This window comes from Salarias fasciatus, chromosome 1 (assembly GCF_902148845.1).
Source record: "Salarias fasciatus chromosome 1, fSalaFa1.1, whole genome shotgun sequence".
Classification (NCBI taxonomy): domain Eukaryota; kingdom Metazoa; phylum Chordata; class Actinopteri; order Blenniiformes; family Blenniidae; genus Salarias; species Salarias fasciatus.
The window spans coordinates 39,350,714-39,378,110 of NC_043745.1; the positions used below are offsets into that span (position 1 = coordinate 39,350,714).

Genomic DNA, 27,397 nt, shown 5'->3' on the forward strand with positions numbered 1-27,397 from the left:
TTTAGCTCTGTTAGAGGTACTTGTAATGAATATGTCAGGGCACATTGTACACATCACTAAAAATGTGCAACATATTTATGGTGGAAAATAAGTATTTTTAAAGTTGAAAAACTCCTTAATGCCCCTTTAACCCCTTAATGCCCCTTTAACAAATGAATTTGTTTTTAAAATTACACATCTGATTTACTTTAAACTACATGTGAGACATTTGTGAAGCACCTGATACCAGCTGATACCAGTACGAAGCAGTTTGACCAGAAACCGAACCGTCAGAGACATTTGAGAGCAGCAGTTACAACGATGCTTCTTAGTAGCTCAACTGCCCTGAGCCATACTACATGCTACATGCTACATGCTACATGCTAAAGAGTCTCAGAGCTCACACACCAGACATGCTTCAAATTTGCTGAGATATGAAAGTTTTAAAAACATGCAACTGAGTAAAAAAAGAAACACCACACCATCATCCGCAAAGAAACAAACTTTGAAAATCTCCTCAAACGTCTTTGAACTGTTTGTTCCCTGATAGTTGACATGATCAGAAATTATCTGAGACATTCTTCCACCATGAATGGCTGCACTATCCCGTTGAAAATTCTTCAACCAGTCCATTTTTTATTTGTTGGAGACCAACACCAGCACCAAGATCCTTCAGATCCCACTAGACTGAAACCTGTTGAAGTTCTAGAAGGCCCGTCGGCGCCTCCGAGGAGATTTAATTTATTCAACCACATCTCGTCCACCACCGTCTGCTCAGATTACTGAGGAGCGACAAAAGAGCTTTATCTGAAATTGTGTTTTTACAGCAACTCCACAAGCAGTAGACCAGCGATAGGTTGAAAGATTTTAACTGTTTCCTCAACATCATCAAAGATCCACTAGTTATCTTCTGCTCAACTTTTCTCTTCCGGAGGAAACAGTCGTGGCTGAATCCAGCAGCCTGGAGCGCCGGTCCTCAGTCGGACTCGGAGGCGGGCACACGCTGGTACTTGGCTCTGGACCTCCTGGACCTGTAGACCAGGGCTCCACACACCAGCAGGCAGCCCACGATGAAGAGGAGGTTCAAGCCCAGGTTCACGCTGGGACCAGAGACTGGAACAGAACAGATCGGGGTCATCCTGTGGAACGCTGACGTTCACACCAAGAATATCAGTGTATATTTAAATTATATTTACTTTATATCTGTTATTATTTTGTACTTATGTGTCTGTATTAAATGTATATGTAAATGCAATTTATCTGTTATTTATTTATTTGTTCATTTATTTATTTATTTAGTTATTTATTTAAATTGGTCTTGGACTTATATGTAAATTATATTTAATTTATATGTGTTATTTTATTATATCTGTCCTAAATTTATATTTAAATTATATTTATTTTTCTGTGTATGGTTGGGTTTTCTAAATGTTCACATTATTATTCTATTTCTATTTCTTTTTCTCTGTGCTGCTGAAATGCTGCAGCGCCCCCCGTGGGACAAATAAAGACCTTTTGATTTCAACGTGGAAAATGAAGCACGAGGATCAAGTTACAGCTCAACACCAAGCCTTTCCTGACCCTGTCAATCAACAAATCGACAAAATGTTCTTCTCAGCAGGGGACGCCATTTCACACTCACACAGACACACACACACACACACACACACACACACACACACACATGCACAGTCTTGTATTTCTATCCTTGTGGGGACCGTCCATTGACTCCCATTCATGTCTAGCCCCTAACCCTGACCCTTACCCTAACCCTAACCCACACCACAACAAAGCCTAACCCTAAAGAAATGTTTTTGCACTTTTACTTTTTTCAGTAACAGCAACATGGTCAAGAAAACACTGTTTATCCTACTTAGGACCGGAAAAAGGTCCCCACAAGGCACGTCGTTCCACGTTTTGCTATCCTTGTGGGGACATTTGGCCCCGACAAGGATAGAAATACAAGAACACACACACACACACACACACCATTGTGATTATAACTGTCATTGATGACAGGTCACGATGGAAGTGCGCGCCTGCCTTCGCTCAGCGTCTGGTAACTAACAACAACAAGCATGGCTACTGCCGGAGAAGTTAAATTTGCTCAGGTAAGTCAAGTTTTAGGCTGTGTTCATACCGATCTCGGCATCTAGATCGACTCGGACCTCCTCCTCGAAGCGGCCCCGGCTCAACCCAAAAGTAGGTCGACCCAACATGAAAAACGTGTTTCACACTGTCGCTCCCGGCTCGACCGCGGGCTGCTGCGTCAGTTAGGTTAGCCAAATACCTTCAGTGTGAACACAGAGTTTCTACTATTCATTGATTTTTGTTCAAGTAAGACCAGAGGGAAATTGTGACTGTAGCATATTACCTGAGCCTGCCTTCCTACCTCACCTGACTGGCTGACTGGCTGGCTGACAAACTTTCTTTTACAAAAAGTGACTTTATTCATTTTATTTTTTGTTTGAAGTAAGAACAGGGACCCAGAGTGTGTTAAGATAAGATGCTCTTAAAGGAATACTCCACCCAAAAAACGATTTGGCCTCATTTTCTACTCACCCTCATGCTGAGAAACACTCTGGAGAACTTTTTTGATGTTTCAAATGCAGCTGGAGATTTTGGGGGGATTTTCGTTGTCAACAAACAGGGACCGACAGAGCCCGAAAGAAAAAACGGTCCGTAAAGTCCACAAAAGGTGCCCATTTTCCTTCATACTGCTCGTCCGCTGTAATCCAAGTGTCCTGAGCGCATAACGTCCATAATTAATTCTTAACGAGGTCATTTAGTACATTTTAAGAGCCCAAACAGTGCGCTCTCATACAGCTCCATTGCATGTCTGCGCGCGCACCCTGAACTATGGAAGCCGTGGCAGACCAAGCCACACGCTTGTGCGCTTTCAGCGACCACTTTTCTGAATTGCAAGCGTAGAAGAAGAAGTTCCGCTGTTTATATTCTGCTGTGAGTGACCGAGCTGTGGACAATCAAAAAAGTGATTGGCTACTGTTTTAAAGCTTTGAATTCGGTGTCCTGCTGAAAGGGCACAAGCATGTTGCTTGGTCTGCCGCAACTTCCGTAGTTCAGGGTGCGCGTGCAGACGTGCACTGGGAAAGTACGAGAGCGCACTGTTTAGGCTCTTAAAATGTACTAAATGACCTCGTTAAGAATTAATTATGGACATTACACGCTCAGGACACTTGGATTACAGCGGACGAGCAGTATGAAGGAAAATGGGCACGTTTTGTGGACTTTATGGACTGTTTTTTCTTTTGGGCTCGGTCGGTCCCTGTTTGTTGACAACGAAAATCCCCCTAAAATCTCCAGCTGCATTTGAAACATCAAAAAAGTGCTCCAGAGTGTTTCTCAGCATGAGGGTGAGTAGAAAATGAGGCCAAATCATTTTTTGGGTTGAGTATTCCTTTAATCCCAAGGGATTCTTGTGTTTATTTGCAACAGAATTAAGTTCACTGGCACTAAGGAGGCATATTTGAGATTGATTGTTCACTTTGGATTTTATAGCTGACAGTTTTGCACTATTTAATCCGTAATGTGATAGTAACTTTTGGGATTTGTTGAATCCAAACAGAGAAAATAGGGTTCAATAAAAGACATTCAAAGTACTTTATTCATCTTTTTTTTTTCTTTACAAAAAGTCGGCATCGTCATCGAAAAATCAGGTTTGAGAGAAAATAATCGGGATTTTATTTTTAGGCAAAATCGAGCAGCCCTAGGTGGCGCTGTGCACCTAAGTTGTTGGTCGCCACCCGCTCCAAAGAAGAAGAAGATGTTTGCCACTCAGAGATCTTCTTCTTCTTCTTTGGACCGGGTGGCGACCAACAACTTGGTGAATGTACTTCAGTTTACATCCTGATGACTGTATTCACTTCAAAGATCTGTAAAACCACAACAGCATGTATTCTGTGACACCGGGCTGTCGTGGAGGAGTGGCGTGAGCGGATCATGAGGAAATATTGGTGAAACTAATGAGTTTTTGGATGATTAAAGCCGTGTTGGGAGCTGGCGTCACACATGCCCCATTGGCTAACAGTATACGGATGTCTGCAGCTCGATTTTGGATCTAAATTTCTCCCGAAGCTCTGTTTGGATCAGAAAACCCTTCTGGGTGAGTATATTGTTCTACTTCGTTCTATAAACAACATGAAAACTGTTTAAACCAAACTTATCCTTTAACAGCCTGTTGATCAGACCTGTAACAGTGACGGTTCAGACTGAAGTGTGCTGCAGGACAGGAAGCCACACCCACTGCTCACTCACCCTCACTGTCTGAAGCCCTCAGGTGCAAAGGACCCTGGGAAATGAAGTGACTGCTGGTCTGTGCTGGAGTCTCCCTCCTGCTGCGACTGCTTCCCGGTTCGATGCATCCCTGAGAGCAGCGGGTGTTCGGCACGCCGCTCTGGCACAGGAGCACCGAGCAGGTGATGTAGACCTGCAGACACAGGGACGGGGGACACGTCTCTGATCAGTTTTCCTGCTTGGTTGTCAGTCTCTGAACTGGAATCAAACTGCAGAAAGAGGTGTTACCTCATTGTGAGCACCGATGAACTCGAAAGCTTCCATCCCGAACCTGAAGACGGACCCAGGTCCGGAGTAGACCTGCACTGTTGGATCCCTCACACACCTGCAGCAGAGCAGCGATCAGGGTTCACACTCGGGGTGGGCGGTATAAATGGTATAAACGGTATGCAACATAAATTTGGCCCACGGTAGGGATTTTGGTCAAACCACCCAACCGCGATAGAAAATTACGTTCTTTTGGTGGCAGTAATGCAACTTTTAAGATGCCCGGTTCCTCGAAGAACATGTACACAACAGCAGTGATGGCAGCGAGTGGTGAACAGAGGAAGAGCTCGTGAAAAAGATTGGTGCAACATCTGTAACAGCGGTCGGCAACTTCTGACCCGCGAACAACAACATCTGGCCCGCCAGATGATTTAGAGACTGTGAGGCAGCTGCTTCAGGAGGCAGGAACTCCATCCATTAGCCTAAACCGCCTTCATTACCTCTGAAACACCTGAAACCCTCTGATTCAGAGAACAACCTGCAGCTCCTGCTGCCTTCAGGGACACTTCGTAAAAGCAGCTGCTCCAAGATGCCACCGGTGACTCAGTCAGCTGTTAGCTTAGCTGTTAGCCACCGATGAACCAGCTGGCTTTGAACGATTCCTTCATGCTCCAACATCAGTCGACGGGGCGCAGCTCAGCTCCTGAGACGGTGGAAAGAAGTTTTAAACGCTGAGCGTCTGGGACAGAACGGGAAGGTTGTTCTTGACGGACAGTTCAGTTCTGAGAGGAAGTATCTGAGTGGCGTAGCGGCGGCTTGGAGAGAAGGAGGGAAACATTGTTCTGGTAGGTTTAATTTCTGGGTTTAGCCTGGCTGTTTATTGCTCTGTTGTTTTATCTTCATCTTGTTGTTCAGGAATCACCGTGTTGCTCTCAGGAGTGACGGAGCTGCAGCTCCTTTTCTTGACTCTACTGAGTGAAGCAGGAGACACTGAAGCTATCAGCAGCAATCTGGGACAAATACAAGCTACTTTTTAAACCAGGAAATTGCACTACAGTGGCAACAATTAGGAAACCCTCAAAACAGGACTGGTTTTACATGTGGAGGTCATTTGAAGTTTCTCCCTCTTGATCTTTTTTGACTGGTTTTCCACTCGTGCTGGTTTTGGTTTGAGTAATTATCTCTACTGACAGGATGAGGCAATTCCTTAACCCTACAGAAGTTGCACAGGTTGTCCAACTTCTCCAGGATGGCAGATCCACACGTGCTGCAGCAAGAAGGTTCAATGTGTCTCCCAGCACAATCTCCAGAGCATGGAGGAGATTTCAGGAGACTGGTGGTTATTCTCTGAGAGCTTGACAGGGCCGTGGAAGGTCCTCAACCCATCAGCAGGACCGATACCTGCTCCTTTGTGCAAGGCGGAACAGGCTGAGTACTGCTCGTGCCCTACAGAATGACCTCCAGTGGGCCACTGGTGTGAATGTGTCTACCCAAACAGTCAGGAACAGACTTCATGAAGGTGGCCTGAGGGCCCGATGTCCTGTAGTGGCCCTGTGCTCACTGCCCAGCACCGTGGAGCTCGACTGGCATATGCTCGGGAACACCAGAATTGGCAAGTCCACCACTGGCACCCTGTACTTTTCACAGATGAGAGCAGGTTTACCCTGAGCACCTGTGATGGAAGTGAAAGGGTCTGGAGAAGACAAGGAGAATGTTATGCTGCCTGCAATGTCGTTCAACATGGACAGGTTTGGTGGTGGGTCAGTGATGGTCTGGGGAGGCATATCCATGGAGGGACGCACAGACCTCTACTGCCTAGAAGACGGTGCTCTGACTGCCATAAGGTATCGAGATGAAATCCTTGACCCCTTTGTCAGACCCTACGCTGGTGCAGTAGGTCCTGGTTTCCTCCTAATGCACGACAATGCCCGGTCTCATGTGGCAAGAGTATGCAGGCAGTACCTGGAGGATGAAGGAATTGAAACAATTGAATGGCCTTCACGATCCCCTGACCTAAACCCGATAGAACATCTCTGGGACTTTATGTTTTGGTCCATTAGGCGCCGCCAGGTTGCTCCTCAGACTGTACAACAGATCTGGGAGGCAATGCCACAAGACACCATCCGTCGTCTCATTAGAAGCATGCCGCGACGTTGTGAAGCATGCATACAAGCTCGTAGGGGCCACACAAGATACTGAAAAGCATTTTGAGTTGCAGAAATTCCGTTTTGGAAAAAAATGGACTAGCCTGCCACATCTCCATTTCACTCTGATTTTAGGGTGTCTACACAATTGCGCCCTCTGTAGGCTGAAAACTTTTATTTCCATTAAGAGACTTGGCATCCTTTTGTTCCTAAGACATTGCCCTGTCATTATATGTATAGATATCCACCTTCATATTGAGGTCTGATGTTTCTTTAAAGTGTTCCTTTAATTTTTGAAAGCAGTGTAGTTTAAAAACTACTTCCCGCTTCCACGCTTTTATCATGTGCTACGCTAACCATGAAGAAACAGTTATGATGTAATTTATACATCAAATTACCGTGTTATAAGTTTTAGGCCATATCGCCCACCCCTAGTTCAGACCCTCAGAGAGATGCTGGTCTCTCTGTTGAGCTCACCCACCCGTCCTCCATGATGGTGTAGCTGACACCGGACTCGGGGTTGTCGTAGGGCGTGGCCCTGCAGGACTCCACGAACAGCTGCGTGTTGGGGATGGACGAGGTGGCCTGGATCTGCATGTAGAGCATCTGCTTGAGGGACACCTCCACCGGGTAACTGCTGCCCTCCACCTGCCGTCTGAAGAGCTGGCTCTGGAAGAACTCGAACTGGAAGGTGAAACTGCCGAAGCCGCTCTCTTTGAAGGCGTATGGGTTCTTGTGCCGGAACCCCAGAGTCAGGTTGGTTTTCCTTGGGTAGACGCAGCAAAAGGCGATGTCGACGATGGTATTCCTGGAGATGATTTGTCTGGGGTCAGCAGACGTGATCTCGTTCCTGAAGGTGATATTCTCCTTGTCCTCCTGATTAGAGACACAGTCAAACAAACCAGAGTGGATTTGAGTGTTTTGGTTTTGAAGGTACAGACACAGAGCATGTAGCTCTTCAGTGTTAAGACCTCAGTATGCTTCCCCGTCGTTCCTACGCCGGCAACCCTACGCCGACACTGAACATATCTTGCTTCTGCGCCAAGGGAACGCCCTCCTCTGCAACTTCACCGCCAAGCCCATAGGCAGTCACAACAACAATGCGGCTTCCGTAGCTCCGGCTTTACCTAGACATAGATCTATAGACATAGATATCTAGACACGCGTGCTTATACCGAATATATATCTGCATATATGACATGTCTGGTGACACCGGGCTGTCGTGGAGGAGAGGCGTGAGCGGACCATGATGAAATATTGGTGAAACTGATGAGTTTTTGGACGATTAAAGCCGTTTAAGGAGCGGCTATACACATAGCCCCGTCTGCTAACAGTGCTAACACTGCTAACAGTATAGGGATGTCCACCGCTCAATTTTGGATCTAAATTTCCCCCCAAGCACTGTTTGGATCAGAAAAGCATTCGGGGTGAGTTCTACTTCATTCTTTAAACAATGCGAAAGCGGACCAATCACAGCCCTCGACATTCATGTCACCACGCATCGCCTCGACGCGAAGTCACAATTTTCAGGAGGTGCGCGTCAAGCCCTGGCGTAGCCCGGCGTAGGGCTACGGCGTAGATGTCGTAGGAACGACGTCACGGCAACGGGGAAGCATACTGAGGCCTTCAGCGTTGTTAGCTAATGTCTGTTCTCTGGCAGTAAAACCATGGAGTCCCCTGTCAGAGCACTGTCCAGCAAACCCTTCCAGAACCTCCAAGAAGGTTGAGGACTCTGCACTGCTGTTAAGCCCATAAGGCAAAAGAACAGCGAGCACCAGCCCCCAACCTGAAGGATCAGTTAACCTGTAGGTCACTGGGGTGAACTCCTCTGGAGGGGTCAAGCTCCAGAGTTCAGCCCTTCTGGAGGGGTTCAGTTCTAGAGTCCAGCCCCTCTAGAGGGGTTTGGTTCTGGAGTCCAGCCCCTCTGGAGGGGTTTGGTTCTGGAGTCCGGCCCCTCTGGAGGGGTTGGGTTCCAGAGTCCAGGCTGTGTGTGGAGGTGACCCTGACTATATCCAGCCGGTACCTCTTAACCTTCCTGACAAGCCAGCCCGTGTCCCTCCGGGGATCGGCTCGCCAGATACCCTGCCGTCGGCTGCCACCCAGTCCAGACTACATCCGGCATCTACCGTTCCCTCAGTGAGTCCACTGGAAGTCAGGCCCCTGTGGTCCCTCAGTGCCGAGCCCAGTTGGGCCCCTTGGGCGAAGGCCTGGCCGCCTAAGCCCAACGCTGGGCCTGGCTCCAGGGCTAGGCCCCAGCTGCACCATACAGGGCAAGGTCACGGTCCTTGGTTTATGTTTCCCAGTAGTCTGGACTGTCACCCAGGACCTATTTGCCACGGGAGACCCTACCAGGGACATAAACCCCCCGACGACGTGGCTCCTGGGCCCATGTGGGGGCGCTCACACTCCCCCGCCACAATAAGGTGGCAGGTCAGGGGGGAACAAAATGTTTAAAGTACAAAACTCTGGTCTTGGTTATTGACACAAAGAACCCTCCTGCTTCAGAAACACAGGGAAGCCCCGCCCCCATCCCACCCTACCCCCGCCCCGCCCTGCCCCGCCCTGCCCCCCTGCTGTGGCGCACCTCCACATACGTCCCGCAGGAGTTGAGCGGCACGACGGCCACCAGGTGAGTGCTGTTGGAGTGCCTGGACAGCTCGCACTGAGCGCCCTGTCCGTCCCTCAGGTGCAGTCGGTCCTCGAAGCTCCGGATCAGGTCCGTCTTTTCCACCTCCACCTTGATGCCAGTCTGACTGCAGGTCACCACCGTGTCTGGACAGGGTCACAGGACAAACCGCCCATCCTTATTGCCATCGCGCTCATTTCAGACAAAACCGGGAAGTCACGGTGAGTTCCACTCACTGAAGCGAACCACGTCGACCACCAAGCAGCGAAGCTCGGAGTGGTAGACCCGGCCTCTGGGGGACGGCAGAGAGTCAGATGAGGAACCGCCGACGCAAAGGTTGAGACCACAAACCGTCCGACTGCTGCTCACCTGAAGTACGCTTCAGAGACGAAACAGACGGGGAAGTGGCAGTCCTGCTCGTGCTCGGTCGGAGTCCATGTGAGCACGTTGGAACCTCTGGAGGTGGAACGCTGGCGAATGCCGGATGGACCCGTCAGCAGGAGGCGGTAGATCCTACGAGACAAGGAACGCTTGAGGCGAGCAAGGCACAGATTTGTAAATACCAGGAACCTTCAGCTAACAGCCGATACCCAGGACTGAAACCAGAACTGATTCAGGTCCATAAAACCCATTTACAATTGAAATGATGAATGATAGCCACGTGTTGCGATGAACCACCTCCACTAGGTGCTACGTCACCTCCGTCAGCTGGTTAAGCTGCTGGAGTTGTCTCAACTGTTTGTCTCCTCCTCTTGACACTTTATCATTGATTTGGAGGAAACTCCAAACTGTGGACGTCGCTCGTCCTCTCTCTACCTGCTGCTGCCAGAGTGGACGGACAACGTCTAACGGCGTCAGATAAAGGTCTCTGGGCTGAATCAGGACTCGGACCTGACACCTGATACTGGTGTCCATATTTGGGTATCCCTACCTAAGAGAACTGATAAAAGCAGACACGGCGTAGAAAGTTCCCGAGGTGTTCAAAGCGGTTCTTACGTGGAGAACTGAGCCGTTGCCCGGACGTGGAACTCCAAGGTGCGGCCGACGATGGCTGGAAGATGAGCGCCGTGAGCCGGAGTCGGAGAGAGGAAGATGGGGAAGTAGTCCCCGTCGACACAAGACGGCGCGTTGTGAGAGTCCACTGCAACACCAGAGCAATCCGTCAGGCTTCGTTCAGAGACGGATTTGTTTCAGAACCACAAAGCCATACCCAGAACGGAGAACTGCAGAGGGAGTCTGCTCAGAGGATGGATGGAGGGTAGGAAGTGATTCGCCGACACCGAAAAGAACTGCTGGTCTTCTGGGAGAGGAGTGACGATGGTGCCGTCAAAGGGGGTGGTGGTACTAGGCCTTGTGAACGGCGTCGGTGTGGCGGTTGTAGTTGTGAGAAATGTGGTTGTAGTGGACGGTGCGGTGCTTGAACCTGTGGAAGGTGATGTTGGTAAAAAGAAAATGGAGGTTGTTGGACGTTGTGTAGGACGTTGTATAGTCGTGGAGGTTGTTGGACGTTGTGTAGGACGTTCTGTAGTCGTGGAGGTTGTTGGACGTTGTGTGGGACGTGTAGTCGTGGAGGTTGTTGGACGTTCTGTAGTCGTGGAGGTTGTTGGACGTTGTGTGGGACGTGTAGTCGTGGAGGTTGTTGGACGTTGTGTAGTCGTGGAGGTTGTTGGACGTTGTGTAGTCATGGAGGTTGAGGGGGACTCGAACACGAGTTGCCGTCTGTCCCTGGTCAGGGGCAGCGGGTGCTTGACGGTGTAGTGTCCCGTGGAGTAGAAGAGGTGGACGAGGCTATGGGGGAAGTCCTCCAGGACCAGCTCGATGGGGTGATACCCGGTTGTCCCGCCGAAGCTGTACGAAACGGAGCAGGAGTCCTGCAGGACAAACAGAACCCGTCACCGGCTGGGTACTGTGGCCAGGGTTAGCATGAGCCTGGGATTAGCATTGGATTTCAAAAACCTCTCAGGCTGATGATCTCAAATTTCCTGGTTCTGCATGATTATAGAGCATCTTCCTCCTCTAACATCCAGATTATAGAGCATCTTCCTCCTCTAACATCAGATTATAGAGCATCTTCCTCCTCTAACATCCAGATTATAGAGCATCTTCCTCCTCTAACATCCAGATTATAGAGCATCTTCCTCCTCTAACATCAGATTATAGAGCATCTTCCTCCTCTACCATCGGATTATAGAGCATCTTCCTCCTCTAACACCAGATTATAGAGCACCTTCCTCCTCTAACACCAGATTATAGAGCATCTTCCTCCTCTAACATCCAGATTATAGAGCATCTTCTTCCTCTAGGATTACTATTGCAACAACACATTATCAGTAGGGTAAAACTAACCTGTCTCACGACGGTCTAATCCTAGCTCACGTTCCCTATTAGTGGATGAACAATACAACGCTTTGTGAATTCTGCTTCACAATGATAGGAAGAGCCGACATGAAAGGTTCAAAAAGCGACGTCGCTATGAACACTTGGCCGCCACGAGCCAGTTATCCCTGTGGTAACTTTTCTGACACCTCCTGCTTAAAACCCAAAAAGTCAGAAGGATCATTAGGCCCCGCTTTCACGGTCTGTACTCATGCTGAAAATCAAGATCAAGCCAGCTTTAGCCTTCTGCTATTATAGAGCATATTCCTCCTCCTCTAACAACCACATTATAGAGCATCTTCCTCCTCTAACATCAGATTACAGGAGTATCTTTCTCCTCTGACACCAGATTTCAGAGCGTCTCATTCATGATGAAGAGGTCCTACCTCGTCCACCTCGAAGCCTCTGGGGAGTTTACACAGTCCACACTCATCTGAGCGGCGGTTCATGGCGACTCTGCACCGGACACGGTCGCCGTCGCGGTCGAAGACGTTCAGGTTGAATCTTCGAGGACAGTTCCTCGTGACTCTGGAGGGACAAGACTCATGTGAGAAGCGTTAGGTTCCAGAAGACTGTCCCAGTCAACGTCTGCAGAAATCAGTCAAACAAGCAGAAGCATTGGAAACTATGCAGTTTTCATGTTGTTCCACTAGGTGGTGCTGAGAACAACACACTCTAAACATAAACAGTGAAGAACACAGACTTTCATATGGATAGAACATCAAGGTGGATTGTTGTTGTTACATCAGATGATAGAGCATCTTCCTCCATCTCCTCAGTGTTCTTCCCTTTCTAGATTAAACCTTCAGTATAACTTGTCACACGGTTTAAACAGAACAGCGATCACCTGACGATGGGCAGCATGGCGGCAACAGGCGGACTGTTGGAGCGCCGGGTGTCCGACCGTAATCCCAGGTCCAGGTGTGCCAGCATCCTCCAGGTGGCGTGCTGGCCGAAGACGCTGGAGACCCAGTAGCCGATGCCTCTGGAGAAGCTGATCTGAGCAGGGAACCTGGAGAGGACACTGTAGGTGAGCCAGAACTGGGGAGGCAGGGCCGTTCGATCCGACTCCGTCGGGTCTCTGCGGATGGTACCGGGATCAGGAATGGCGGATTCACTGCAGCGGTGGTCGGATCTCACCGGATGCCAAACGGGAGGTTGGTGTCAAGCTGCAGCCTGATGGCAGTTTCCTGCAGGCACCAGATCAGGCCGTAGGACTCCCAGGCGATCTTTGTGGTGATGGCGGTCTGACCCCGAATGCCACAGCTTCCATACTTACAGGTGTAGGGGTTGACGTAGCAGTAGAACGTGGCCTGCTTGTAGCGAAACTCCACCTGCAGGACAACATGAGAACAACGGCCTCCATCAGGACGAGGAGACTGGGACTCGCAGCGTAGTGAGGTGGAGAGGTGAACATTACCTCAAAGCGTCCGGCGGCGTTCCGTCCTTTGGGGCTGATGCTCACTGACCCACCAAAGTAGCGGTAGGCGGAGGAGTACGCCGAGGCCGAGGTGACCAGCAGCAGCAGCAGCAGCAGCAGCGACTCCATCCTGATTGGTCTGCTCCGCCTGCTGCAGCCTCGCTTCTTAAACTCTCGTCCCAGGCTGGAACATTCCGCCGTCTGGAGACGGAACAAAGCAGAACCCGTTCTTCTGGCTCTCGAAGCGTGATTTCCCGTAGCTTAGTCATCGCATGTTGATACAGGAACAGGATCAGAGAATTGGTGTCTGTGATTTCCCAGAAGTCTCAGCTGCTGAACCAGACGGACGGTGTTGATGGAATACTTCACACTTGCAGAGGCAGAACTCTGAGATAATCAACACATAATTGATAATATACAACTGATAAATGTATCTTGTGACAGCTGATGAAAAGACAAGAATAAAAACGACAATGAAATAGAGTGCAGCTATGAGAGAGTGAAGACAGGACAGCCAGACGAGCAGCTGCTGCACCTGCAGAAAGACAAGACAGAGGACTGCCTCCAGACTTTTGTTGGAGAACATAGCTGGCAATGACCTGGACATGAAGCTAAGCATCCAGGTGTCAAATTCCACCAGAGCATCAGGAGAGGCCTACAGATCACCGGTAGTCTAACCCATCACAAGAAAACAAGGGAACTGAGTCCACAGGTAGAATGTGAAGAGTGGTTAAAGATGAGATGCAAGAAATGAAAGAATGAAATGAAAGATGCAAGTGTGAGAGTGATCATGCAAATGTGGAGTGATCATGCAAGTGTAAGAGTGATTAGTCGAATATGAAGTGACCATGAAAATGTGGAGTGATCATGCAAATGTGAGCATGATCATGCAAATGTCCAAAGTACTTTTGCTTTATATCATCTGACTGCTTCACTTAATGCTAGCCGCTGTTATGAATCAACACTTGTTGCGAAATACACTGTGAAGCAAAGATTTTTGATTGTTTTACTCTTACTTCTACCTGGGAATGTACAACCAAATCCAGGCCCTGATCTGCAATGTGCCCAGACTCCGGCCGATTTTAAGTTAATGACAGGTCTCAAATTTGTCCATCTTAATGTACGTAGTTTATTACCTAAAATGGACATGGTCAGAATTTGGATCAAATCAACAGATGCAGATATTGTGATACTTTCGGAAACCTGGTTGAAAAAATCCATCTCTGATGATGATATTTGCTTTCCTGGATACAATGTATATCGAGCTGACAGACCCAAGAAGGGAGGAGGCATAGCTATTTATGTTAGATCAAAATTTGTTGCCTCGGTTGTTCTGTCCCAGTCTATTTGTAAACAAATGGAGTTTCTGGCCTTAAATGTGGAAGTAGCAAAACCCTTATCCATTCATGTGGTTGGGTGTTATAGACCTCCTTCTGCCTCCAAGGAGACATTGTCCTCCTTAAAGCACTTCTTTTCTGAACTGAATTATAAAGAACTTTTAATGGCTGGTGATCTGAACTGGGATTGGCTCACTACAGCATCTGATGAATTTAAATCTTTCTGTGACTCCATCAATCTTAGCCAGTTGGTCAGCCTGCCAACAAGGCCAAATCTTCAGAAACCTCATAAGTCCACTTTGATTGATTTAATTCTCACTAATGTCCTTCATAAATTCTCTTCTTTGGGTGTCTTCTGCAATGATGTAAGTGATCATTGTATTGTTGCTACTTGCAGGGATGTTAAAATCCCCAAAAGTAATCCACGTATTGTTTTTAAAAGAAATTTAAAATGTTTGATGAGCAAGCCTTTCGTCGTGACTTGGCCTCGGTCAACTGGGATCGTATATGTTTTTATGCCAGAAGTTGAGTTTGCATGGGCATTTTTTAAAGAAAGTTTTGAAAAAATTTTAAACAAACATGCTCCTTTTAGAAAATCCAGAGTGAAAGGACGAAACAACCCTGGTTTTCCCCTGAGTTGTCAGATGCTATCCATCAGCGTGGCTGGGCATGGGCTAAAGCCAGGAAAAGTGGGTCTGCCGCTGACTGGTTATCTTTCAGACAACTGCGGAACAAGTGTACATCTTTAATCAAAAAATCTAAATCCAAATATTACTTATCTGTGACAACTGACAACCTTAACAATCCACAGAAATTTTGGAAAGCAATTAAGTCTTTATCTATTCATAACATTTCTCACGGTCTTATCTTATCTTATCTTTATCTTATCTTATCTTGTTCTTAAAGACTCAGTTCCAGTTTATGATAGAAGTGTATCTTCTGGATCGTTGTTTGAATCCTCACGGGCTTCATCTGTCACTTCTTGCTCTGACACTCCTATGTTTTCCAGAGTTCATTTTAATTTTGTGCCTTTTACTGTGCAGCAAGTACATAAAGCCCTTAAAAATTTAGACCACAGAAAACCCCCTGGACCTGACTTGATGGAGCCTTACTTTTTAAAAATAGCAGCAGACCTAGTAGCACCACCTCTTGCAGTTCTTTTTAACCTCTCAATAGAAAACAAAGAAGTTCCTTTAGTGTGGAAGTCTGCCTTTGTTATTCCCTTACTAAAAGGAGGAGACCCTTCTATCTTAACTAATTACAGGCCAATTTCAAACTTGTGTGTCCTGTCAAAAACTCTTGAATCTCTTGTCAGTGTTCAGCTAAAAGAGTTCCTATCCTTAAATGAACTTCTGTCTAAGTCGCAATCAGGATTCAGGAAAAAACACAGTACTATCACTGCAGCTACTAACGTGATCAATGATGTATGTGTTGCTGTTGACAAAAAGTTGTGCTGTGCCTCACTTTTTATCGATCTGTCAAAAGCTTTTGACACTGTGGACCATGCTATCCTAAAGCACAGGCTTCTCTGCCTGGACTTGTCAGGTGATGCAATTGCCTGGTTCACAAACTATCTGGACGGCCGGACTCAGTGTATTAAGTATGATGGTCTCTGCTCTGACTACGAGCATGTCCGCAAGGGGATGCCACAGGGGTCAATTTTTAGCACTTTGAGATTTCATTGAAATGTAAAGTGCATTATAAATAAAATTTATTATTATTATTATTATTATTATTATTATTATTATTATTATTATCAATTTTGGGACCCCTGTTGTTCATTATGTACATCAACGACTTGGGACAAAATGTGCCTGATGCCAACATTCATCTATACGCTGATGACACTATTATTTATTGTTATGGTTCAACAGCTGCCAAAGCAATCGGGTCCCTACAGAAAGCTTTTGATGTGGTACAGCACAAACTATTGTCACTAAAACTCATCTTAAATGCTGACAAGACCAAGCTAATGCTATTTTCAAAAGCTAAGAAGATGGAGGCCTCTTGTACTATTTCACCAGTATCCACCCTTGAAGGAAACGTTATAGAGGTGGTTCATATGTACAAATATCTCGGTATCTGGCTTGATGATTCTCTCACCTTTAAACCCCACATAGACAATATGGCAAAGAAACTCAAACTGAAATTGGGTTTTTTCTTTAGAAATAAGTCCTGCTTCTCTTTTAACGTGAAAAAAGGCTTGTCACTGCAACTTTTTTTTATCAGTTTTAGATTATGGAGATTTGTTTTATAAGGATGCTGCTGCTCAATGTCTTCGAAAGATAGACAGTCTTTATCATGCTTCCCTAAGATTCATAATGAACTGTAAAGCCAAAACCCATCATTGTGACTTATACTCTCGGGTGGGATGGCCTTCCTTGTCCACTAGGAGACTTGGACATTGGCATATCTTCATTTACAAGGCCATGCTCGTTTGCCCTCCTATATCTGCGACCTAATCACTCAGAGAAGTGTTGACTCTCATTGTCTGCGCTCAAATGATTATCTCTTGCTCTCTGTTCCATTTGCCCGCACAGAACTCGGAAAAAGAGCTTTTGCGTATTCAGCTCCTGACCCTTGGAACAAGTTGCAAAAGGACTATAAATTGAGTGAACTCATTCCCTTGAGCTCTTTTAAATCAAGGCTGAGAGCATTCGAGACAGCATCTTTTATGTGTCATTGTTATTGATTTCAACTGTAATTTATTGAACTGTGTATTGTAACTTATTATTTTGTGACCCCCAGGACTCCCTTGAAAAAGAGGTTTTTAATCTCAATGGGACCTACCTGGTTAAATAAAGGTTAAATAAGATAAAATGAAATGTGGAGTGATCATGCAAATGTGAGCATGATCATGCAAATGTGGAGTGATCATGCAAGTGTGAGAGTGATCATGAACATGTGAGAGTGATCATGCAAGTGTGGAGTGATCATGCAAGTGTGAGAGTGATCATGCAAATGTGAGAGTGATCTTGCATATATTACCTCTGACCCCTGAGAAGACCAGAAGCAGGTCAAAGAGGCCCTCAGGGCCCTGATAACCGGCGGTCATCCTAGAGCCCAGATCTGAGCCCCTCCCCCATGCGCCAGTCCAGAAGGGGGTAGAGGAAAGCCCTGGCCGGGACCCCCGTCAGCACCGGGGTCAGCATCCCAGGGAGCCAAGACTGGCAAGAGCCGGCCCACCCTGGGTCCGGGATGCCCGGGCGGGCAGAGGCGAGAGCCCAGGGCCCAAGAGCAAACCCCCCCACACCCAGGCCATGACCAGACCCAGGAGAACCAGACTTCGGCTACCTACCCCAGCCCAGCGCCCCCCAGTGTTCCAGCCTCGTACCTCGAGATCCAGGTTATCACAACCTTCAAGACCCTATCTTCCTGTTCTGCTGGATGTCAGGGTTGTTCCAGATGGCTGAGTTTGCACGGGATCCCAGAAGACTTGGTTTGCTTTAGAGCCTCAGAGGAGCTGAGGTTCCACCTTTTAGAACAGAGACGGGATCTGGTGGTAGAACTGATGAGTGGCAGGTCAGAGACGACTAGAGCCTCACATCACGCTGTTCACTACATGTTGACAGGACAATGATAAGAGAACAGGTGTCTGTGATTTCCCAGAAGCCTCTGCCAGCACTGCTGCTGAACCAGACCAACAGGATTGATGGAATGCTATCTATCTATCTATCTATCTAGATTAAAAAAAATCTAAACTAGATTAACATGGAACTGTCAGCATAGACTTCATCAGTCTAGTCATTTAGACTCTTATTAAAATAATCTGATGTCACGTCAGTCAGAGAAGGAAGATGCTCTGAACGTTAGTCCCAGTCCACATTCTAGTTCTATTCACTGCAGCAGAACATGACAGAGAACAGAACCGAATGTTTCCAAAGGTAAAAGTTTGTGTCTCTTCAGAAAGCTGGCTGGGCGTAGGGGGAAACAGCGACATGATGCTTTTATTTTGGAATTATTTATTTAGATTTAGTACTTCAGAATCTCTGGCGTTGCCTTAGTGACAGGCGGTGGTCTGGCTGGTCTGGTTCTCTTACAGCCTCACAGTTCAGTGGCCATGTGTTGAGTTCTCCCTGGAGAACGAGACGGTCTGGTCCCTGGTCCTCCGGGTTGGGACAGGGTCTTCACTGGTGTCTCGGCTTACAGACCCAACAGCAGAGCAGAGGACCTGGACTTCCTGGAGTCCCTGGGAGGGGAGCTGGACTGTGCTCCAACTGGGGACTCCTTGGTTCTACTGGGGGACTTCATGGTTCTACTTGGGGACTTCAAGGTCCACGTGGGCAGCGGCAGGTAGACCTGGAGGGGGGTCGGGACGTTGGCCTCCTTGATCTGAACCCAGTGGTCTGGTATTGGACTTCTGATCCAGACAGTTTGTCCAGAACCAGCACCATGTTCCAGAACCGGAGGGTCCACAAGTCCACCTGGTACCAAGACAGCCTAGGTCAGAGGTCGATGATGGACTTTGTTGTCGTGTCCTCTGACCTCTGACCTCCTGTTTTGGACACTCGGGTGAAGAGAGGAGCAGAGCTGTGGACCGACACCCCCTGGTGGAGGAGGAACTCAGACAGACCCAGCAGAACCAGACCTCTTGTGAGGGTCTGCTGGAACCCTCTGTCAGCAGGGTTTTCAACCCCCACCTCCAGGAGAGCTTCGCTCATGTCCTGGGGGACGCTTGGGACATGGAGTCCCAGTAGACATGTCCTCCATGTCCTCCATGTTCTCCACCTTCATTGTCAAAGCAGCTGCTCGGAGCCGTGGTCTCCTGGTCTCTGTTTCTGCCGTGGTGGAACCCAGAACCCGGTGGAGGAGACCGGGAGTAAGGACTGAAGAAGGAGTCCAGGAGAGTCCCGAACAGCTGACAGGAACCGGCAGAACCAGAGAACTGCAGCCTGAGTGGCTGTGGTGGAACAATGCGGTTTAGGTCCTGTTCCTGGAACCCTGGACCAGCTCAAGACCCTCCATAGGGGCTCAAGGGTTCGTGGGAGTTCGCCCAACCAGTCCACGTGAGTTCTGTGGACTTGGAAAAGGTGTTAGACCGCGTTTCTTGTGGTATCATATAAGGCGGGCTTTGGGTCCGGGGCCCCTTGTTCAGGGCCATCTGGTCTCTGTAGGACCGGAGTTGGAGCCTGATCCACATTGCCAGCAGTAAGTCAGACCTGTTCCTGGAGCATGGTGGACTCTGGCAGGACTGAACTGAACCGGTTTTGTTCAGAATCTTTATGGACAGAATTTCTAGGAGCAGCCAGGAGCCAGAAGGGGTCCGGTTCAGGGACCAGGAGCTGGACGGGGTCCGGCTCAGGGACCAGGAACTGGAGGGGTTCTGCTTCAGGGACCAGGGGCCAGAGGGGGTCTGGTTCAAGAACCAGGGGCCGGAGGGGGTCTGGTTCAGGGACCAGGAACTGGAGGGGGTCTGGTTCAGGGACCAAGAACTGGAGGGGGTGTAGTTCAGGGAGCAGGGGCCAGAGGTGGTCTGATTCAGGGACCAGGGGCCAGAGGGGGTCTGGTTCAGGGACCAGGAACTGGAGGGGGTCTGGTTCAGGGACCAGAGGATTGCATTTTTGCTTTTTGCAGATGATGATGTCCTGTTGGCTCCATGGAACCTGGACCACCATGCACTGGGGCTGTTTGCAGCTGAATGTCAAACAATGAGGATGAGGATCAGCAGCTCCAGATCTGAGGCCCTAGACCCTGGTCCTGGACCAGAAGAAGGTGGTCTGTCCTGTGCAGGTCAGCAGAGAGACCCTGGTCCACGTGGTGGAGGAGTTTCAGGATCTCAGGGTTTTGTTCTTGGGTGGAGGAAGGATAGAGCAGAGACTGACAGGAGGGTGGAGCAGTGCCAGTCTCTGTTTGGGCCTGTTGTGATGAGGAAGGAGCTGAAAGGAGAAGCTCTGGATTGACCGTCAGTCTATGTTCTACCCTCACCTCTGGTCCTGAGTCTGGGTCAGAACCCAAAGGACCAGATCCCTGAAAAGAGCTTCCGCTGCAGGGGGAGGAGCTATATCACCAGGGGGAGGAGCTACGTCACCAGGCAGGAGTTACGTCACCAGGGGGAGGAGCTACGTTACCATCGAGGAGGAGCTATGTCACCAGGGAGGAGGAGCTACGTTACCAGGGAGGAGGAGCTACATCACCAGGGAGGAGGAGCTACGTCACCAGGGAGGAGGAGCTACATCACCAGGGAGGAGCTACGTCACCAGGGAGGAGGTATGTCACCAGGGGAGGGGCTACATCACCAGGGAGGAGCTATGTCACCAGGGGGAGGAGCTACATTACCAGGGGAGGAGCTATGTCACCAGAGAGGAGCTACGTCACCAGGGAGGAGCTGGGAGTAGAGCTGCTCCTCCTCCAATTGGAGAGGAGCAGCTGAGGATGCTCAGCACCTGTTTAGGATGGAGCCTCATGGACGCCTCCCTGGAGACGAGGTCTGGACATGTCCCACCAGGAGGAGGCTCTGGGGAAGACCGGGACCCACTAGAGAGACTATGTCCCTCAGATGGACTGGGAACGACCCAGGATCCTACAAGAAGAGCTGGAGGAAGAGTCTGGAGACAGGAAGTCTGGGAAACCCGAGTTAGACTGCGGCCCCCGAGATCCAGTCCTGAGTAAGCAGTTGAAGATGGAGGGATGATGAATGGATGGATGGATGGATGGTTTAAAGTCTTGAAATGATAATCGTGAATTAAGGTCTGAATTGGAAACAGGGGTCTCCTTTACTGAATTCGTCTTCAGAGCTGAAGGGTTCTGATTGGCCAGTGGGAGGAAGTGACGTATTTAAGTCTACAGGAAGTGAACCAACTCCACTTTCTGCTTCTTCCGTTTCTGTTTTTCTTGATTAACTGTGACACTACAGCTTTGAAATGATCCTTGCTTTCATGTCCTTTCCAGCTCTTTTCAGTTGATCCATTTCATGAAATAAATCGTCACCGCTTCAGGTGGCCATCTTGGATCATGAGCATCATGGCGACGGGACAAGAGAACAAGCAGAACGACAGGAATTAACTCAAAGTCTAATGAAGATATATTTGTTGGAGGACTGGTTTTAAGATGAGAGTAAACCACAAACTTTAGACGTCAGTTTCATTCAGAAAAATCTTTTTCATTTGAATATTCAGTGTTCACACGCCACTCCGGAGCAGAACTCAGTTTTATCTGGAATTAAAGGAGAGTTGAAGTTCTCGTGGTGAGGACATGTGACGACCTTCATACCTTCATGCCTGCAGTTATCCAGGTGCTGTTGGTTTTGGACGCTTCCCAGATGCCTGCTGGCCTGTTCAGCAGCGTTTCACAATGGAGGAAGCATTCCGAAAGCGTCGCGGTGGCGTCCCCTCCGTGACATTTCCAGTCAGCTCTCTTCCTCTTGGCAAACGATTCTGTTTGCATCTGACAAAAGGACGCTGGCGTGAAGCCAGGCCTGCTCAGAGGCCGGACTGTTCTGGGTGCAGGGCGGCGTCCACCGGGTCCATTTGGGGGTCTTTCACAGGGTTTTGGCCCGGGCGCGGAACCACAACAGTCCACGGGACGGAGTCCAAGAGCCGACGGGGAAATCCAGGAGAACACTACTGGAGGAGCGTCAAACTAACGTGAAGACAGTCCGTCAACGTTTCCTTTCCAACTCCGGGGAAACGTGTGACTTCCGTTCAGGGCTGGTTCCCAGATTCTATGGCCCCTGATGCTGGTTCTACATCTGGTCTGGACCTGATTCACCCCGATCCAAAGTCTTTCATCCAAAACAGAGTCTGGGCCAGGTTCCACGACAACAGGGAACTGAAAACACTAAGACTGTGTGGAACAGGGAGAAACTCTGCTCCTGGTCCTGGTCCTGCTTCAGATCCCAGTCCCGGTCCCGCTCATACTCTTGGTCCTGGTCCTGGTCCTGCTCCGGATCCTGGCCCCGGTCCCGCTCGTGCTCTTGGTCCTGGCCCTGCTCCTGCTCCGGATCCTGAGGCTATCAGAACAGTATTTTCCACTGGAGTGTCATGACTATCAGTCCATACTCTCCCGGTCCCGGTCCCAATCCATACTCAGTCCAGTTCTGTTAGTCTCAGGTCCATCAGGAGGGTGGGGGGTTTAAGGAATACTCCTAAGATTTTGGACCTATGCCCTATCCCTCCAGTGGTCCAGGGGACGGCGTATTAGCACGTGGAGTAAATCCGAATGGTTATAAAACATTTTAAAAGATATATATATTTTTTAATCCGGTCAAAATAACCTTTTGATACACATAGAGCATAGTGCTCCGTGGAAGAATATACTGGCACACAGCAGTAGAGGCCATGGACTTAAGCAACTGTGCGCCGGTATATCCTTCCACAGAGCACTGTGTGACCGGCGGTGGCGGCGGTGGCGGCGGTGGCGGCGGTGGCGGTGGCGGTGGTGGCGGCGGTGGCGGCGGCGACGGCGGCGGCGACGGCGGCGGCGCGGCGGCGGTGGTGGCGGCTGTGGCGGCTGTGACGGCTGTGACGGCGGTGGCGGCCGTGGCGGCCGTGACGGCGGCGACGGCGGCGGCGCGGCGGCGGTGGTGGCGGCTGTGACGGCGGTGGCGGCGGTGGCGGCGGTGGCGGCGGTGGCAGCCGTGGCGGCCGTGGCGGCCGTGGCGGCCGTGACGGCGGCGGTGGTGGCGGCTGTGACGGCGGTGGCGCGGCAGTGGTGGTGGACCTGCAGAGACAAACACCACAGATCAAACTGGGACAACGTGCAAAATATGAGCCTGTTTTTAATGGGCTTTTCTTTCAGGGGTTGGTGCAGGCAGTGTGTGTGTGTGCGCGCGCGCGTGCGCGCGCGTGTGTGTGTGTGTGTGACTTTTACTCCCCTTCTGCTGCTGTGTCCAGAAGTAATGTACTTGTTATGTACTTTTACTTTGTTTCTTCATTTCTTTATTTGTTTATTTATTTATTTATTTATTTATTTTTTACTTCGTAATAGTATCTTATATTAATTCCGTATCATATTTTATCATGTCTTAGTTGTCTAATTCCAGTGTTTCCTTATCAGGTCCTTCACACCGGGAGTTCAATCAATCAATCAATCAATTTATTTTTGTATAGCCCAGTATCACAACAACAGCTGCCTCAGAGGCTTCAAGATGTTACATTGGTCGGTAAAAGTAAAAACAGTGAATAAGCATAATGGTCCTGAGTTGGTCCTGATCCAATGCTGGGGTCACTGTGCTCGGGTCCTCTGGCTACGGCTGACCTGGGGGGCACACACTTCGGTGTGCGGGTTCCCTTGGTCTGACGGGGTCGGGGGTCGGGCACTGGGTCCCCGGTATTGATGACCCTCAACTTTTCCTGGTGTGGGTGGCTCCACTGGTGGTGTTTTCCCATGATGCTCAGTGCCATGCCATGTCTCCTCTGTCCTGTGCAATATAATGGGTTTGTGTGTGTGTGTGTGTGTGTGTGTGTGTGTGTGTGTGTGTGTGTGGTGCACACTGTTTGATGGCGCGCTTTTTATTCTTTTTTATTTTCCCTATGATTGTTTTTACTGTTCAGCACTTTGTGTTGTTTTTATTAATATGAAAAGTGCTATATAAATAAAGTTTGATTGATTGATTGATTGATTGATTGATTGATTAATGTCCGGCTAAAAGATTCCGCGGGGGACCAGATGCCACTGAAGAAGGTTCCGGGCCCGACCAAGAGTGGGACCAGGCGGGGGGGTTCAGGGTTTCATTCATTCATTTGGGTGATCAGTTTTGAGTTTAGTTTTCTTTAGATGATTATAATAGTTTTGACGCGGAGGATTTGAACATAGTTTAGTGAAATAATATTGTGTTTTCATTAGTGCTGTCATGCGATCAAAAAAAACCCCCAATGTAATTAATTACAGTATTTGTAATTAATCAATCTAATGAATCTCATTTTAAATCTCAAATGTGCTTTAGGTCCCCAAATAAAAAAATTCGATTCAGAGACGTTACAGAACTGTAGAGCAGGACTCCTCCGATGAAAACACCGAGAAGAGAAGATTATAATCCACATTTTCATTGATGCTGAATGAAGCTCAGTCGGGACGTTTCGTCCAAAATCAACTCTGAGAACAATCAGGAAACTAAAGAACACTTTCAGTGTGTTTCATTAATGAACTTCAAAAGAAGAAAAAGTTTCAGTATATCCAGCAAACCAGTTCGGCCTGGAGCTCCGTTCAAAAATGCAGTAAAATATAGATAAAAAATTCTATAGTCATATATTCGATTTATATATTCGATTTTTTTGAATTAAAATAATTCTGAAATAAAATGAGGCTGAGTCTGAAAAACCACTGAATCGACTAAATTCAGAATGAAGCCTGAAGCTCTACTACAGTAGAGCATGACTCTAATAAGACAACAGTTCCATTCACACTAAACCACCACTCAAGTGTGCTGTAATTAATCTTAGATTAATGTATAAATTTGCGGTGTGATTAGTTAATCTAATGAATGCATTAAAGTGACAGCCGTAGTTTTCACACGTCTGGAGTTTTTATGGTTCTTCCTGCTGAAGGTGAGAGGATTTAGGTCCTGATGGTTCACTCCGGTTCGAGACCAGACTCTCTGCATGAAGTCAGGCTGTAAAACCAGGAAATGGTCCGGACCTGGGTTCCTGGATGGCAGGATGAAGGAGAGAAGGAGTGAAGCGGGGGGCATCTGGTCACATTAAGTAGGAACCTGTTTATAACGTGTCCACCCGAGTGTTTTGGGGTTGTTGGATTGTGTATTTGATGAGTTTGACGAGGGAAGCAAATGTACCATCCACCTCCATTATGTCCGCCGTGAAGCTCTCCTCAGACGCACCGCTGAATAAACAACAGCTCGCCCTCACAAAAAAAGTAAGTAGGCTGTTCTAAATGACTAGGAAATTGCCCTAAATGGGCCAATTTGCCAAAATGTTGAAGTATCGCTTTAAAGCAGCTCAGGAAGCTTCAAACAGAAACCAGATCTGACGAAGCTTCATGAAGTTTGACTCCAGTTCAGAACAGAGAACATTTTATTACACTGAACCAGTTTTTGTTCCTGATTTAAACAGTTTGGTTCTTTTCAAGCTTTTTTGGCTCACAGTTGAAATTGTATCCATTTTACCTCTTTGTAAACACTTTCTCTGCTTTTTTCTGCCATATTTCATTTTCTTATGTTAGAAATTGGAGACATTTCAGCTTTTTTAAGCTGTTCTATCATTTTTTTCCTCCATTTCTTGTGGTTTTTGCTGTTTTTCCAATTTTACTGGAACCTTTTTTGAATTACTTTTGAAAGAATATTGATAATAATATGAAAATAAGTTTAATGTTTATTCAGGTATCATGGTGAAGCTTCATGGAGCCGCTGCAGAGGGACTGAAGGGCCACATGAGGTTCCAGAACCGCAGGTTGAACAGCTCTCTGCCGTCACTTTGTCTTGAGTTGTTTTGTGTGTTTGTGTGGGAACCAATCACTGTGAACCCGATCCAGCCAAGGCTGCGATCAGGACTCTGAATCCGGTGACGGGCGTGTCGCCTCTGCTAATTGAGTTGGCCCTCGGGTGAAGATCGGGGCCAAACTGCAGGTCCCTCAAATGCATCGCTCCACCTCACAGATCACATGTGTCCCACGGCCAATCCAAGGTTTTGGAGGGAAAGTGAACTGTGACTTCACTTCCTGTCCAGTCAGTGGTGTGGAGGAGGAGCTGAGGAGGCGGTGCACAGGTCTCCGCCCGCTTGGGACTCTGGATCGGGGACTCTGTCAGGTGAGAACTGGCGAGTGTGTTGTTTGTGAGCCATGTGCTAGCATTAGCTGCTAATGCTAGCATGCTAGCACCTGTATGCTCCAGGCCTCAGCTGAAGCCTCATTATATTGTTTGTTGTATTGTTCTTAAATGCTATTAGCTTAGCATTAGCGATTAGCTTGTCATGTTTTGGGGTTTGTTCCAGCTGAAGTGGACTGCTGGACAGCATCAGATGTTTGTAACCATGGTGATTGTCAATATGTTTTGCGTACACAAGATCATGATTTACCTTGGTCTGAGTTGGACAGACGAATCTTTATTCGTCTTGTTTGTTTATCTAGGCCAGCTGTGCTGCTCTCTGTTTGAGTGACCGATGGCGAGCCAGCCAATCAGGAGCCAGGAGCCTAAAGAAAACCCCTCAGTCCGGACTGAACCGGTAGTCACTTCCCCAAAACTCACTCTCTCTCTCTCCGGACATCTTTACACCTTTACCAAACCCCACCAAGGCAATGGTCAACTTATGGACAATTGGTGGTGTTTAATGGAACATGAGTGAGAAGAATCCCGACACTGAATTTATTTTCTTTATTTTGAAGACAGAGTCTCAGAATTCACTGTGAAGATTAACACTTAAAAATACTGCGCTACTCAAGAACCCTGCCTGTTGCACATCACTGTAAATATTGTGTTAAAGATGTTATTGTGTGTATTGTTCTCTCCTGCTCTTTCTTTCATTATAAATGTTCATTCTATTGTAAACATTGGGACTTCCTGCTTTTCAGAGTGTTTATATTTATTCATATTCTCATCTATCCTGTTGCTGTTTGTTTCTATTTTTTCTTTCCTTCACTTAGAGAGTGAACTAAAACCAGAGTCAAACTCCTTGATTGTCATGAACGAACTCAGCCATTAAAGCTGATTCTGTATTAAGCTGTATTAATGATACTTCAGCACCATGGACAGCACTATGTTTGCTCTATGCGTGTGTTCAGAGGTGTGTGTATGTGCATGTGAGAGAGAGTGCTCGTGTGTCTGTATGTGTGTTTTATAATGAACATAGTGACTGTATGAAGTGACATTTCAGCACCGTGGAGAGCACAATGTTCACTCTGTGCATTTGTGTCTTTCTGAACCCAGTAACTGAATTAAGTTGAAACTTCAGGACTTTGTGTTTCATTAAATTTATCAAGGAACATGACTGGTGGGGGCGAGATAAGGAGGTGAAACACAGCTAAGGGGAAAAGAATAATTCAGGGCGAGGCGTCAGGAAAAGGAAAATGTACGTCTCCATCATCTCACCCGCAGCAGCTGCCACAT

At 48.0% G+C, this 27,397-nt stretch overlaps 1 protein-coding gene across 1 annotated transcript; it reads right to left on the reverse strand.

Moving 5' to 3' along the window:
• On the reverse strand, positions 1 to 27,397 carry LOC115388896 (uncharacterized). The gene is made up of 16 exons (XM_030092239.1): positions 27,380 to 27,397; positions 22,957 to 23,061; positions 22,187 to 22,351; positions 13,067 to 13,267; positions 12,787 to 12,980; positions 12,494 to 12,658; positions 12,033 to 12,174; positions 10,481 to 11,141; positions 10,267 to 10,411; positions 9,640 to 9,783; positions 9,507 to 9,562; positions 9,229 to 9,416; positions 7,126 to 7,520; positions 4,522 to 4,618; positions 4,255 to 4,426; positions 1 to 1,092 (listed from the first exon to the last, which is right to left on the reverse strand). Exons 1-16 carry the CDS (start codon positions 27,395 to 27,397, stop codon positions 956 to 958), a joined length of 2,985 nt encoding a protein of 994 aa, XP_029948099.1. The 3' UTR covers positions 1 to 955.

Excerpts from the sequence above, each read along its gene's own strand:
- LOC115388896 (XM_030092239.1), bottom strand. Across the intron at positions 12,981-13,066 it reads ACGCCGCCGGACGCTTTGAG|GTGGAGTTTCGCTACAAGCA; the intron begins GTAATGTTCACC and ends GTTGTCCTGCAG. Across the intron at positions 12,175-12,493 it reads GCCATGCTGCCCATCGTCAG|AGTCACGAGGAACTGTCCTC; the intron begins GTGATCGCTGTT and ends TTGTCCCTCCAG.